Source organism: Bufo bufo, chromosome 8 (assembly GCF_905171765.1).
Source record: "Bufo bufo chromosome 8, aBufBuf1.1, whole genome shotgun sequence".
Classification (NCBI taxonomy): Eukaryota; Metazoa; Chordata; class Amphibia; order Anura; family Bufonidae; genus Bufo; species Bufo bufo.
Genome location: NC_053396.1, coordinates 8,953,898 through 8,969,262, shown reverse-complemented (window position 1 = coordinate 8,969,262; position 15,365 = coordinate 8,953,898). Strand labels below are relative to the sequence as shown.

At 44.1% G+C, this 15,365-nt stretch overlaps 2 protein-coding genes across 2 annotated transcripts; one reads left to right on the top strand and one right to left on the bottom strand.

Annotated features, from left to right (window-relative positions):
• On the top strand, positions 1-10,413 carry FAM166A (family with sequence similarity 166 member A). Its single transcript, XM_040406246.1, has 5 exons — positions 1-124; positions 3,012-3,126; positions 3,651-3,745; positions 8,687-8,798; positions 10,295-10,413. The coding sequence occupies exons 1-5, from the start codon at positions 20-22 to the stop codon at positions 10,411-10,413; spliced, it is 546 nt and encodes a 181-aa protein (XP_040262180.1). The 5' UTR covers positions 1-19.
• Positions 10,386-13,289, bottom strand: TUBB4B (tubulin beta 4B class IVb). Its single transcript, XM_040406245.1, has 4 exons — positions 13,135-13,289; positions 12,016-12,124; positions 11,825-11,935; positions 10,386-11,619 (listed from the first exon to the last, which is right to left on the bottom strand). Exons 1-4 carry the CDS (start codon positions 13,189-13,191, stop codon positions 10,559-10,561), a joined length of 1,338 nt encoding a protein of 445 aa, XP_040262179.1. The 5' UTR covers positions 13,192-13,289; the 3' UTR covers positions 10,386-10,558.
• Between the last annotated feature and the right edge of the window lie 2,076 nt (positions 13,290-15,365).

Genomic DNA, 15,365 nt, shown 5'->3' with positions numbered 1-15,365 from the left:
CGCCACCTCATTCAGTCGCATGGTCGCCAATGCAGTTGATGACTTTTTGGAGGTCCAATCATCAGTGACCAGAGGGCAGATCAACCGTGCAGTGGAAGATACTCACAACCACGACGCCAGAGAGGTAAGTGACAAAATCTGACTTCTATCAGGAGGTAGCCGTGTAATACCAACTTCCTGTCAGCCATATTGGTTGTAATGAAGCTCATGTCTCAGTCACCCGGCCACACAGAAGGTTCTCTTGTCCCTCGTTCAGCTCTGCCTGGCAGAATCCTCATCTACTACATGCTCATTTTTCATTGTGTCGGACAGACCCGGAGCCATTGACATTTTTAACATCCTATAATTTACCCTACAAGGCTTGAGGGGTAACACATTGAAAAAGTGTAGTTCAGTGGTCATGGCGGTGATGAAGGAAGTACAGTCGTGGCCAAAAGTTTTGAGAATGACACAAATATTAGTTTTCACAAAGTTTGCTGCTAAACTGCTTTTAGATCTTTGTCTCAGTTGTTTCTGTGATGTAGTGAAATATAATTACACGCACTTCATACCTTTCAAAGGCTTTTATCGACAATTACATGACATTTATGCAAAGAGTCAGTATTTGCAGTGTTGGCCCTTCTTTTTCAGGACCTCTGCAATCCGACTGGGCATGCTCTCAATCACCTTCTGGGCCAATTCCTGACTGATACAACCCATTCTTTCATAATCACTTCTTGGAGTTTGTCAGAATTAATGGGTTTTTGTTTGTCCACCCGCCTCTTGAGGATTGACCACAAGTTCTCAATGAGATTAAGATCTGGGGAGTTTCCAGGCCATGGACCCAAAATGTCAACGTTTTGGTCCCCGAGCCACTTAGTTATCACTTTTGCCTTATGGCACGGTGCTCCATCGTGCTGGAAAATGCATTGTTCTTCACCAAACTGTTGTAGGATTGTTGGAAGAAGTTGCTGTTGGAGGGTGTTTTGGTGCCATTCTTTATTCATGGCTGTGTTTTTGGGCAAAATTGTGAGTGAGCCCACTCCCTTGGATGAGAAGCAACCCCACACATGAATGGTCTCAGGATGCTTTACTGTTGGCATGACACAGGACTGATGGTAGCGCTCACCTTTTCTTCTCCGGACAAGCCTTTTTCCAGATGCCCCAAACAATCGGAAAGAGGCTTCATCGGAGAATATGACTTTGCCCCAGTCCTCAGCAGTCCATTCACCATACGTTCTGCAGAAGATCAATCTGTCCCTGATGTTTTTTTTGGAGAGAAGTGGCTTCTTTGCTGCCCTTCTTGACACCAGGCCATCTTCCAAAAGTCTTGGCCTCACTGTGCGTGCAGATGCGCTCACACCTGCCTGCTGCCATTCCTGAGCAAGCTCTGCACTGGTGGCACTCCGATCCCGCAGCTGAATCCTCTTTAGGAGACGATCCTGGCGCTTGCTGGACTTTCTTGGACGCCCTGAAGCCTTCTTAACAAGAATTGAACCTCTTTTCTTGAAGTTCTTGATGATCCTATAAATTGTTAATTGAGGTGCAATCTTAGTAGCCACAATATCCTTGCCTGTGAAGCCATTTTTATGCAACGCAATGATGGCTGCACGCGTTTCTTTGCAGGTGACCATGGTTAACAATGGAAGAACAATGATTTCAAGCATCACCCTCCTTCTAACATGTCAAGTCTGCCATTTTAACCCAATCAGCCTGACATAATGATCTCCAGCCTTGTGCTCGCCAACATTCTCACCTGAGTTAACAAGACGATTACTGAAATGATCTCAGCAGGTCCTTTAATGACAGCAATGAAATGCAGTGGAAAGGTTTTTTGGGGATTAAGTTAATTTTCATGGCAAAGAAGGACTATGCAATCCATCTGATCACTCTTCATAACATTCTGGAGTAGATGCAAATTGCTATTATAAAAACTTAAGCAGCAACTTTTCCAATTTCCAATATTTATGTAATTCTCAAAACTTTTGGCCACGACTGTAGGTAACTTCTCTTCCAACTTGGGTTTCAATAGACGCGAGACATAACTGCAGGGAAAGTAAGAAGGGACACCTAACATCAATGGTCACAGCAATGATGAAGTAGCTAACTTCTCCTCAATAGACCTAGCAAATAACTAGAGGAAAAGAAAGGTAAGACAGGGTTTTTCCAACACCAATGATCACAGCAGTGATGGAGGAGCTAACTTCTCCGCCAACTTGGGGCATCCCTACTCCTGGGACATAACTGAGAAACGGAAAACAGGGTGTCTAACATCAATGGTCACAGCAATGATGAAGTAGCTAACTTCTCCTCAATAGACCTGCAGGAACAGAAAAGAAAAACAGGGTATATCTAACACCAATGGTCACAGCAGTGACGGGGGAAGTAGCTAACTGCCCGTCCAACTCTGGTGTCAGTGGATCTGGTACATAACGGCAAGAAAATAAAGGGTAAACTGGATGTCAAACACCAATGGTCAAGGCAGTGATGGAGAAAGTACCCAAATTGTTAATTGACCTGGGAGACAATTGCAGAAACAAAAAATGGAACAAAGGGTATGTCTAACACCGATAGTCACACCCATAATGGGGTAAGTAGCTAGCTGCCCCTCCAACTCTCGCGTAAATCGATCTGGGACATAACTGCAAGAAAATAAAGGGTAAACGGGATATATAACACCAACGTTCACAGCAATGAAGGAGGAAGTAGCTAACTTCACCTCCAAATTGAGTGTCAATAGACCTTGGACATAACTATAGGAAGAAAACGGGAAAACATGATGGTCATGGCGGTGATGGAGGCAGTAGCTAACTTCTTCTCCAACGTGAGAGTCAAAAGACCTGGAACATAACTGCAGAAAGAGAAAAATCAGCGGTCACAGAAGTGATGAAGGAAGTAGCTAGCCTCTCAATAGGGTGGGACATAACTGCAGGAAGAGAAAGGTAGAGGGCAGGATATGTACATACACAAAGCAGTAATAGCGCCCCCTTCTGAGACATCAGCCCTAAACTGTTTTTTTGTTCTCTTTCCAGGATGTTTATACCGCGAGACACTGGAAGCCGAAGGCAGAATTTAAATCCCCTTTATCGACATTTAAGAATTCAAAAATAGACCTACCACAAAACCTGCAACGTAACGCCATGCCGGGTAAGTCATCAGAAACTAGGACATTATGGATTCCAACTACTAGCATGTCGTTTTTGCAGTTGTAGCCATTGGTGTTAGGAGGTTGAGAAAGGGAGGGGCTTATTTTCCCCAGAAAGGTCAAAATGACACAAAAATCTAGGACCGACAAAGGTCTGGATTAATAGGGATGGCTGCTCTAGGAAATAAAAAAAACAAAAACAAACGCATATCGGCATAGGAATTACACATCACCGCCACTAGATGGCGCCAGAGTTTCAGCTGTTATGTCACCCCGCTCGCCTCGCACGTCCTCCAGAAAATTGGCTGACATTGCGAAGGGGCTTTAGAGAGACAGCCAGACGCAGATTATATAATGGAGACTACAGAGGGGCCAAGAGTTCTCACATCCAGTCTTCAGACGGAGCGAACTCGACCATTAACAAAGTCGGAAAAAATCTAATTAAAAAATCTTAGTGGTTTATTAAAAAAAAAAAAAAAAAATAGGGAGGGGCGATCAATTAAAAATCTCAACATTTTACCTGAAGGTTACACCGGGTTCATCCCTCGATACCACTGGACCACGGGCGCCAGTTTTGCACCAAGAGTCAAGGAGAGTATGGATGAATTTGATCGCAGCCAGGTAGGAAAGTAAATTGTGAGAATTGTAAGAGGCTAAAGGGCAACTCCAGTTACGACTGATACACATCAACATAATAAAGACCCTATGTACAAGAATATAACTACTATAATACTGCTCCTATGTACAAGAATATAACTACTATAATACTGCCTCCTATGTACAAGAATATAACTGCTATAATACTGCTCCTATGTACAAGAATATAACTACTATAATACTGCTCCTATGTACAAGAATATAACTGCTATAATACTGCTCCTATGTACAAGAATATAACTACTATAATACTGCCTCCTATGTACAAGAATATAACTACTATAATACTGCCTCCTATGTACAAGAATATAACTACTATAATACTGCTCCTATGTACAAGAATATAACTACTATAATACTGCTCCTATGTACAAGAATATAACTACTATAATACTGCCTCCTATGTATAAGAATATAACTACTATAATACTGCTTCTATGTACAGGAATATAACTACTATAATACTGCTCCTATGTACAAGAATATAACTACTATAATACTGCCCCTATGTACAAGAATATAACTACTATAATACTGCTCCTATGTACAAGAATATAACTACTATAATACTGCTCCTATGTACAAGAATATAACTACTATAATACTGCTCCTATGTACAAGAATATAACTACTATAATACTGCTCCTATGTACAAGAATATAACTACTATAATACTGCTCCTATGTACAAGAATATAACTACTATAATACTGCTCCTATGTACAAGAATATAACTACTATAATACTGCTCCTATGTACAAAAATATAACTACTATAATACTGCTCCTATGTACAAGAATATAACTACTATAATACCGCCTCCTATGTACAAGAATATAACTACTATAATACTGCCTCCTATGTACAAGAATATAACTACTATAATACTGCCTCCTATGTACAAGAATATAACTACTATAATACTGCTCCTATGTACAAGAATATAACTACTATAATACCGCCTCCTATGTACAAGAATATAACTACTATAATACTGCCTCCTATGTACAAGAATATAACTACTATAATACTGCTCCTATGTACAAGAATATAACTACTATAATACTGCTCCTATGTACAAGAATATAACTACTATAATACTGCTCCTATGTACAAGAATATAACTACTATAATACTGCCCCATATGTACAAGAATATAACTACTATAATACTGCTCCTATGTACAAGAATATAACCACTATAATACTGCCCCTATGTACAAGAATATAACTACTATAATACTGCCCCTATGTACAAGAATATAACTACTATAATACTGCTCCTATGTACAAGAATATAACTGCTATAATACTGCTCCTATGTACAAGAATATAACTACTATAATACTGCTCCTATGTACAAGAATATAACTACTATAATACTGCTCCTATGTACAAGAATATAACTACTATAATACTGCTCCTATGTACAAGAATATAACTACTATAATACTGCTCCTATGTACAAGAATATAACTACTATAATACTGCCCCCTATGTACAAGAATATAACTACTATAATACTGCCTCCTATGTACAAGAATATAACTACTATAATACTGCCTCCTATGTATAAGAATATAACTACTATAATACTGCCTCCTATGTACAAGAATATAACCACTATAATACTGCCCCTATGTACAAGAATATAACTACTATAATACTGCCCCTATGTACAAGAATATAACTACTATAATACTGCTCCTATGTACAAGAATATAACTGCTATAATACTGCTCCTATGTACAAGAATATAACTGCTATAATACTGCTCCTATGTACAAGAATATAACTACTATAATACTGCCTCCTATGTACAAGAATATAACTGCTATAGTACTGCCTCCTATGTACAAGAATATAACTACTATAATACTGCCTCCTATGTATAAGAATATAACTACTATAATATTGCTCCTATGTACAAGAATATAACTACTATAATACTGCTCCTATGTACAAGAATATAACTACTATAATACTGCCTCCTATGTACAAGAATATAACTACTATAATACTGCTCCTATGTACAAGAATATAACTACTATAATACTGCTCCTATGTACAAGAATATAACTACTATAATACTGCCTCCTATGTACAAGAATATAACTACTATAATACTGCTCCTATGTACAAGAATATATCTACTATAATACTGCTCATATGTACAAGAATAGAACTACTATAATACTGCTCATATGTACAAGAATAGAACTACTATAATACTGCTCCTATGTACAAGAATATAACTACTATAATACTGCCTCCTATGTACAAGAATATAACTACTATAATACTGCCTCCTATGTACAAGAATATAACTACTATAATACTGCTTCCTATGTACAAGAATATAACTACTATAATACTGCTCCTATGTACAAGAATATAACTACTATAATACTGCTCCTATGTACAAGAATATAACTACTATAATACTGCTCCTATGTACAAGAATATAACTACTATAATACTGCCTCCTATGTACAAGAATATAACTACTATAATACTGCCTCCTATGTACAAGAATATAACTACTATAATACTGCCTCCTATGTACAAGAATATAACTACTATAATACTGCTTCCTATGTACAAGAATATAACTACTATAATACTGCTCCTATGTACAAGAATATAACTACTATAATACTGCTCCTATGTACAAGAATATAACTACTATAATACTGCTCCTATGTACAAGAATATAATTACTATAATACTACCTCCTATGTACAAGAATATAACTACTATAATACTACCTCCTATGTACAAGAATATAACTACTATAATACTGCCTCCTATGTACAAGAATATAACTACTATAATACTGCCTTCTATGTACAGGAATATAACTACTATAATACCGCTCCTATGTACAAGAATATAACTACTATAATACTGCTCCTATGTACAATAATATAACTACTATAATACTGCTCCTATGTACAAGAATATAACTACTATAATACTGCTCCTATGTACAAGAATATAACTACTATAATACTGCTCCTATGTACAAGAATATAACTACTATAATACTGCCTCCTATGTACAAGAATATAACTACTATAATACTGCCTCCTATGTACAAGAATATAACTACTATAATACTGCCTCCTATGTACAAGAATATAACTACTATAATACTGCTCCTATGTACAAGAATATAATTACTATAATACTACCTCCTATGTACAAGAATATAACTACTATAATACTGCCTCCTATGTACAAGAATATAACTACTATAATACTGCTACTATGTACAAGAATATAACTACTATAATACTGCCTCCTATGTACAAGAATATAACTACTATAATACTGCTCCTATGTACAAGAATATAACTACTATAATACTGCCTCCTATGTACAGGAATATTACTACTATAATACTGCCTCCTATGTACAAGAATATAACTGCTATAATACTGCTCCTATGTACAAGAATATAACTGCTATAATACTGCCCCCTATGTATAAGAATATAACTACTATAATACTGCTCCTATGTACAAGAATATAACTACTATAATACTGCTCCTATGTACAAGGATATAACTACTATAATTCTGCTCCTATGTACAAGAATATAACTACTATAATACTGCTCCTATGTACAAGGATATAACTACTATAATACTGCTCCTATGCACAAGCTTATGATAATACCGCCCCTCACACACAGGAGCCGGTGGTAGTTTCCATGTACTGTACAGACCCCTCTAATACATTCCCCTTTAAGGGTAGTAAATCTTTTGCTCTCCTCCTGCGGTCGGGGCTCTGGTCTTGTTACCGGTGACTCACGTACTTGGAGGACCGGCGCTGAGTCATTATGAGGTCACCGGCAGCACATTACACCGCTCCATGTGTAATTAGCAGTGGCACTCCGGCTCCAGGGAATCTGGGCTGGGTTCTCTCTTCCTTTTTGGATCCGATTGTAGCAATGGGTAAAACAAATTGCAACACATTGTGCTTCCTCTGAAAGCTTCTTTCTCGTATGCAAAGTATTACAGTCCCCAGGAAGCTGAGATATGAGGAGCTGTTTGACGAGCCATCGCCCAGTAGCGTGGCTTATTACCATCTTTACGTTCCCTAACCAAATTGTAGCCCGACCATGGGGTTCATTTCAAACAGTCCCCCAGATCTCAGCTTCTGGCTGAAATATCGGGGTCATCCGCGGTCACGCATGAGGTTTAATATCTGTTTACTAGCTCTCTGAACTCCTAACCCCATATTACAGGGTTTGTACGGCTCCCGCCCCCTCATGAATCATATCCTAGGTGGGACTCCAACCCTGGGCGTCTCTGAACCCAGCCTTCCGCTGCTCTCCATAGAGATCCTGACAGCGAGGCTACAACCTGTCCATACAGACCGACCAAAAGCTGCTCTAGGCCTGAAAGACCCAATATTCACCGATCGGCGCAGAGAAAATAATGGATTCTAAATTTTGCTAAAAATTGCAGCAAAAGAACAATCTGTCAACCCCAGGGACAGTCGGAGACAATTGCAACAGCTTAAACCACTGAAATCTGCAAGTGATGTAACGGCAACCACAGGCTATAGCCGCCCGGCATCCTCCAGCCTCCCCGTATACATGCACTCTCAGCCGAGCATGCAGGTGGTCAGAGGCCTGGAACTTTAGACTCCACATGCCCATTCATTCCCGAGACAGGAGAACCCCCATACAAGATCAGTCCCCACCTTAATTTAGCTGCCCCCCATTTATCATAGCCCAGGGGTAGCCCCCCTATAATCTCACTCCTGTAATAAGCCCCTGCACAGAATGGCCTCCAGCCTGATCCAGTGAGACCACCACTTCTAGAGGTGGTTTCAGACAGCGACGTCTCGTACCCAAATCTTCCCCCCCAGTGCTCATACGGAGTTTGTCATCATAGATCCAATATCCCAGCACCAGCTCGGGACGAAGGCTGAAACCGACTTACTGGCCGAGAGCAGGAATCTATAGCCCCGCTGGGCTCTTGCCGAAATACACAGGCTTTGTACCGGGTGAGTACCGACCCCCGCCGTGGTTACACGCCTCTTCATACCAGTGGGTTTAAGCTGTTGCAGCGAGTTCCCCAGACTGCAAATGAACTAGCCCAACGCCATGACGGAACCCAGTGCCCCTCATTAGTCAGAGGGTCTGGCAGGTGCTGGTCCCAGTATAAACTCCATCTTACTGGTCTAACTAGAAAAATGGAATACAGAACAGATGTTAAGGGGTATCCTGGTTAGATCAAGTTACCCCTTGGACAGAGTATAACAGGTAGGTGGGAGACCTACCACTAGGACCAAAGGATGTTGGACCCGTACCCCCTGAAATGAACACCGCCGCTCTTGGATACCCAAGTGCTGAACACGCCTATGGCCAGACTGCACTCACTACAGTGGCCTCCTTCATGTGATCATGTAAAGGGTTATTTCCACCTCAGACATCGGGGGCAAATCTTAGGAATATGCTCTTAATGTCCAAAGTGGAAGTAACCCGAAAAATGTTAGGGATGAGCGAATCATCTTCAGAAATACTTCTTTTCAATACTGTACTTCACATATTACTGTAACACATTACCAAACTCATAAGTAATAACTTCAGCTCATAGGAGCCAATACATTCTAATACTGTATGGGGCGCTCACCCTGTACAGTATTCAAACTAAGTATTATGCGAATCGACAGCAGATGTTTCATCCAGAGTCGATTCGCTCATCAATAATTAAAGGTAACCTGTCACCGGGATTGTGTGCATAGAGCTGAGGACATGGGTTGTTAGATCACCGCTAGCACGTCCGCAATACCCAGTCCCCATAGCTCTGTGTGCTTTTATTGTGTAAAAACCGATTTGATACATATGCAAATTAACCTGAGATGAGTCAGAGCTTGAAAATATGACTCTTCTCTGGTCACACAAGTAAGATATGACTCTTATGTTAATTTGCATATGTATCAAATCTTTTTTTACACAAAAGCACACAGAGCTATGGGGACTGGGTATTGCGGATGTGCCAGCAGCCACCTAGCAACCCATGTCCTCAGCTCTATACACAAAATCCCGGTGACAGGTTCCCTTTAAGGTCTTCAGAATAACCCTTCAAGGGAAGCCTCAACACCTGGAACTCCTCCATACTGTAGATGCAGAGCATTGCAGGATAGACTGGAGCATTGCCAAGTGGACTTGGATGAAGGGAAGGGGTCTGGAAAATTACACCCTGGGGCTACTCACTAAGTTACTAGTGTTGAGCCAACTTGTGTTTTAAGTTCGGCGTCATGTTACTGAAGAATCCAGTTATGGATCCCGCTACCATGGACCATAACGGAATTTATAATCCATAATGGGATACTTCGATAACCTGAACACGAACTTTAGACGCCGAACTTAAACACAAGTTCGCTCAACACTAGTTACAACCCCTTTGCTAGGCCTGAGCAGGGATCAAGGCCTTCCCAAGTCACTTTACAAGCGAGACTCTGGGATTGGCAGTCACCAGTGTATTCTTCTCCTCCAGGCTTCAGGGACACCTTTGGCTCAACCTTTGGAGACTCCACTAGACAGCTCTACATCAGGCACCCTCGGCAAGGAGACCCAAGACAAGGAAATACGAAAAATGCTTTAATGTTGGTGTAAAGTTCTGTACAGCACGAAATGAGGAGCAGCAGAAAAAAGTTAACAAACCAATAAACATGAACAGAGAAACAAAAACAGGAGTTTGATGAACAGGAGATGAGACGTTACAGCTTTGAACATAATTTACAACTGGTGGCGGGGCTCCTTAGGCAGCCTCTTCTTCGGCCTCCTCGTCAAACTCCCCTTCCTCTTCTGCTGTGGCGTCCTGGTACTGCTGGTATTCTGACACCAGGTCGTTCATGTTGCTCTCAGCTTCAGTGAACTCCATCTCATCCATGCCCTCGCCGGTGTACCAATGCAAGAAGGCCTTTCTACGGAACATGGCGGTGAACTGCTCGGAGATGCGCTTGAACAGCTCCTGGATAGCAGTGCTGTTGCCAATGAAGGTGGCGGACATCTTCAGGCCTCGGGGCGGGATGTCGCAGACAGCTGTCTTGACGTTGTTGGGGATCCATTCCACAAAGTAGCTGCTGTTCTTGTTCTGCACATTCAGCATCTGCTCATCCACCTCCTTCATGGACATGCGGCCTCTGAAGACAGCGGCAACGGTCAGATAGCGGCCGTGACGTGGGTCGCAGGCAGCCATCATGTTCTTGGCGTCAAACATCTGCTGTGTCAGCTCAGGGACGGTTAAGGCACGGTACTGCTGACTGCCACGGCTGGTGAGTGGGGCAAAGCCGGGCATGAAGAAGTGCAGGCGGGGGAAAGGCACCATGTTGACGGCCAGTTTACGCAGGTCAGCGTTCAGCTGGCCAGGGAAGCGCAGGCAGGTGGTGACACCACTCATGGTGGCAGATACCAGATGGTTCAGGTCACCGTAGGTGGGGGTTGTAAGTTTCAGGGTTCTGAAGCAGATGTCATACAGGGCTTCATTATCTATGCAGTAGGTTTCATCTGTGTTCTCTACAAGCTGGTGGACGGACAGGGTGGCATTGTATGGCTCTACTACAGTATCGGATACTTTGGGGGAGGGCACGACGCTGAAAGTGTTCATGATTCTGTCGGGGTATTCTTCTCTGATCTTGCTGATGAGAAGGGTACCCATACCAGAGCCAGTGCCACCACCCAGAGAGTGGGTGAGCTGGAAGCCCTGGAGACAGTCACAGCTTTCTGCTTCCTTCCTGACAACATCCAATACAGAGTCAACCAGCTCTGCTCCCTCTGTGTAGTGTCCTTTGGCCCAGTTGTTTCCAGCACCGCTCTGGCCTATGCAAAAGAGACAAGAAATCATGAGCACTCAAGTAGTCAGAGTCTGTCACATTAATCCATTATAAAATGACCCCATATACTCCCAGGTCCCTATGGGAACTGTAACTGTGTCAGAGCCCCCCCGTCAGACTAGTTATTACCAAAACTGCATTTAAATCAAGTGAGGAGCGTGCAAATCAGCCACAAGGCACCGACTACTTACCGAACACAAAGTTGTCAGGTCTGAAGATCTGTCCGAAAGGTCCAGACCGCACAGAGTCCATGGTACCGGGCTCCAAGTCCACCAGGACTGCACGGGGAACATATTTGCCACCTGCAGGTAACATCACACCGTAAGTAACAGCTCGGGGATAAGACAGTAAGTAGATCTCAGGTCTGAGAGGAACCACTTACCTGTCGCCTCGTTGTAGTACACGTTGATTCTTTCCAGCTGGAGGTCACTGTCCCCGTGGTAGGTGCCAGTTGGGTCAATTCCATGTTCGTCACTGATGACCTCCCAGAACTAGAGGAAAATACAGTGTTAGTGAAGAGGTGATACCAGTAACCTACACATCCCCCACCACAGATGGAGGGGTGCACACACCAATCACTGTGTATGGGACCACCTGTTGTCACTAAAACCCCCAGACTAATGGGGGGGGGTACATCTTATTACTGGAATACCCCCTTAATAATCAGCCTTCCTTAAAGGGGTTCTGCAGTTTTTTGAAACTTCATCAGCATCTGATCTGGCGGAGGTCCGACACCCTATGTACAGAGGGGCTCTGGTGGAGGACCCCCCAAGAGTTACAGCTGTGCTCCCCTACCCAGGGGATTAATATTTCTCCACATCAATCGCAAGAACTGAGACCCCATATCCCAAAATGAATGGGGCTGCAGATCAAGCACACACACTGCCAGGCCATGTTACTGAACAGGGCCTGTCCTAGAAGGAAGGACCCTGTGACCGGATGGGGGGGGGGGGGGGGGGGTCTCCTCTAAGCAGAGCAACCCTTTTAAAAACGAGGATTTCTATTCAGCACTAGGCTCAATAGAGAGTTTGACCCAAGTACTACAGATGCCAATAAGCCAAGTCACCTGCCCTCCTTGTAAGGTCACCGCGGGTATGACGTCACTGCCAGGGACCCCGAGCAGGTGGCACGCGTCTCCTTCCCGCCAAGAACACGATTCGAATTTGAAAAATAAAAGTAACCTGTAACACGTGACCAGACAGGTTCTCGACTGGACACGCCCACCGCTAACCGTTCACAGCCAAGTCACGCCCAAAGGCCGCGCATCACACTGGTGACTGCCGGCAACGGCGGTGGGGGGGCGGGAAAAGCCGTTGAAAAATGCCGCATAACCACTAGTACGCCGGCGGAGAGCGCCTGCGACATAGGAAAGCAGAACAATCCCCACAGAGCCGGGGCCTGACCCAAGTGACAAGTCCCGCAATGCGGCATAGACAGGAAAGCCCGACAAGCCTTCACCACAGCCGGCAGATAAAGGCTCCAGTCCCCCTCGAACACTCACCTTGGCACCGATCTGGTTACCGCACTGCCCAGCCTGCAGGTGCACGATTTCCCTCATGTTGCCGGTGTGAATAGGTCCTGATGACTCCGCTGTAAATCCCCTTGGAAGCTGAGAGAGCAACTGGCTCCAACCGCCCTGCTCAGCGCTTTTTATAGGCGGCTCCAGACGTTGTTGCGGATGGGAAGTTAGAAGTTCGGGCGCCTATTGGACGACAGAAAAGAGGCGGGCTCATTCCAGAGCCAGTGATTGCCCAGGAGCCTGCCATTCAAATGCTGCTGTTAGCAGAAGCGTGATCTGATTGGCTGCCTGTCAGCTGTCATGGTCACCTTAACGCCCACCGAAAGCACGCTCCGATTGGCTCCATTCAAATGATTGACTGGCCTCCTGATTGGTCACTTGCGTGGAGAGAAGGCGGGATCTTGCGAGCGTCCTAGTAACCACCGCAATGCGCTTCGGGCGCCAAGTGCTGAGGTAGTTCGTTGCCAGGCGCTCATTCACAGACGGCTTTACGCTGACTGCAGTGCGCAGTGCCGGGACTGCTGCGTCCTCTTACGTCACCTTCTGTTTTCAAGGCGCCTTGGTTACCGACTGGTAGTAAGGCGAGGGCCGTGTGGTTTCCCGCTACTCTGGCCTCTCTCGGTCTGTTTATCCTGGAGACCCGTCTTGTTCAGACAAGTTGTCTTCTATTACACTAAATAATGAATTAAGCAGAGACACATTCCTAAACACAAGCTGTGGCCATGGTTTCCGATGGATGGTGCCGTCCTCTGTGGTGAATTTCTATTACCACACGTAAAAGCAGGCGTTACAATTACCACAAACGTAAAATAAAAAGTTAAAAATGCCAATGCTATATTTTTGTGTAAAATATGATATGGGACGTTCCTTACAGTGGCTCCTTAAAGGGGAGGTCTACTGCTATGATGGCGTGTGGCCACCAAACAATGGCTGAATATATCCAACATGGCCACCGGCGCCACAGTAAGCAAACCTACTATACACGTAGCCTCACCACAGAAGTCTTCATACCTTGTGTATGGGTAGCCTCACCACAGACGTCTTCATACCTCATGTATGGGTAGCCTCACCACAGACGCCTTCATACCTCATGTATGGGTAGCCTCACCACAGACGCCTTCATACCTCATGTATGGGTAGCCTCACCACAGACGCCTTCATACCTCATGTATGGGTAGCCTCACCACAGACGCCTTCATACCTTGTGTATGGGTAGCCTCACCACAGACGTCTTCATACCTCGTGTATGGGTAGCCTCACCACAGACGTCTTCATACCTCATGTATGGGTAGCCTCACCACAGACGCCTTCATACCTTGTGTATGGGTAGCCTCACCACAGACGTCTTCATACCTCGTGTATGGGTAGCCTCACCACAGACGCCTTCATACCTCATGTATGGGTAGCCTCACCACAGACGCCTTCATACCTTGTGTATGGGTAGCCTCACCACAGACGTCTTCATACCTTGTGTATGGGTAGCCTCACCACAGACGCCTTCATACCTCATGTATGGGTAGCCTCACCACAGACGCCTTCATACCTTGTGTATGGGTAGCCTCACCACAGACGCCTTCATACCTCATGTATGGGTAGCCTCACCACAGACGCCTTCATACCTTGTGTATGGGTATCCTCACCACAGAAGTTTTCATACCTTGTGTATGGGTAGCCTAACCACAGACATCTTCATACCTTGTGTATGGGTAGCCCCACCATGGACGTCTTCATACCTCATGTATGGGTAGCCTCACCACAGACGTCTTCATACCTCATGTATGGGTAGCCTCACCACAGACGTCTTCATACCTTGTGTATGGGTAGCCTCACCACACACATCTTCATATCTCATGTATGGGTAGTCTCACCACAGAGGTCTTCATACCTCATGTATGGGTAGCCTCACCACAGACGTCTTCATACCTCGTGTATGGGTAGCCTCACCACAGACGCCTTCATACCTCATGTATGGGTAGCCTCACCACAGACGCCTTCATACCTTGTGTATGGGTAGCCTCACCACAGACGTCTTCATACCTCGTGTATGGGTAGCCTCACCACAGACGCCTTCATACCTCATGTATGGGTAGCCTCACCACAGACGTCTTCATACCTCGTGTATGGGTAGCCTCACCACAGACGTCTTCATACCTCGTGTATGGGTAGCCTCACCACAGACGCCTTCATACCTCATGTATGGGTAGCCTCACCAC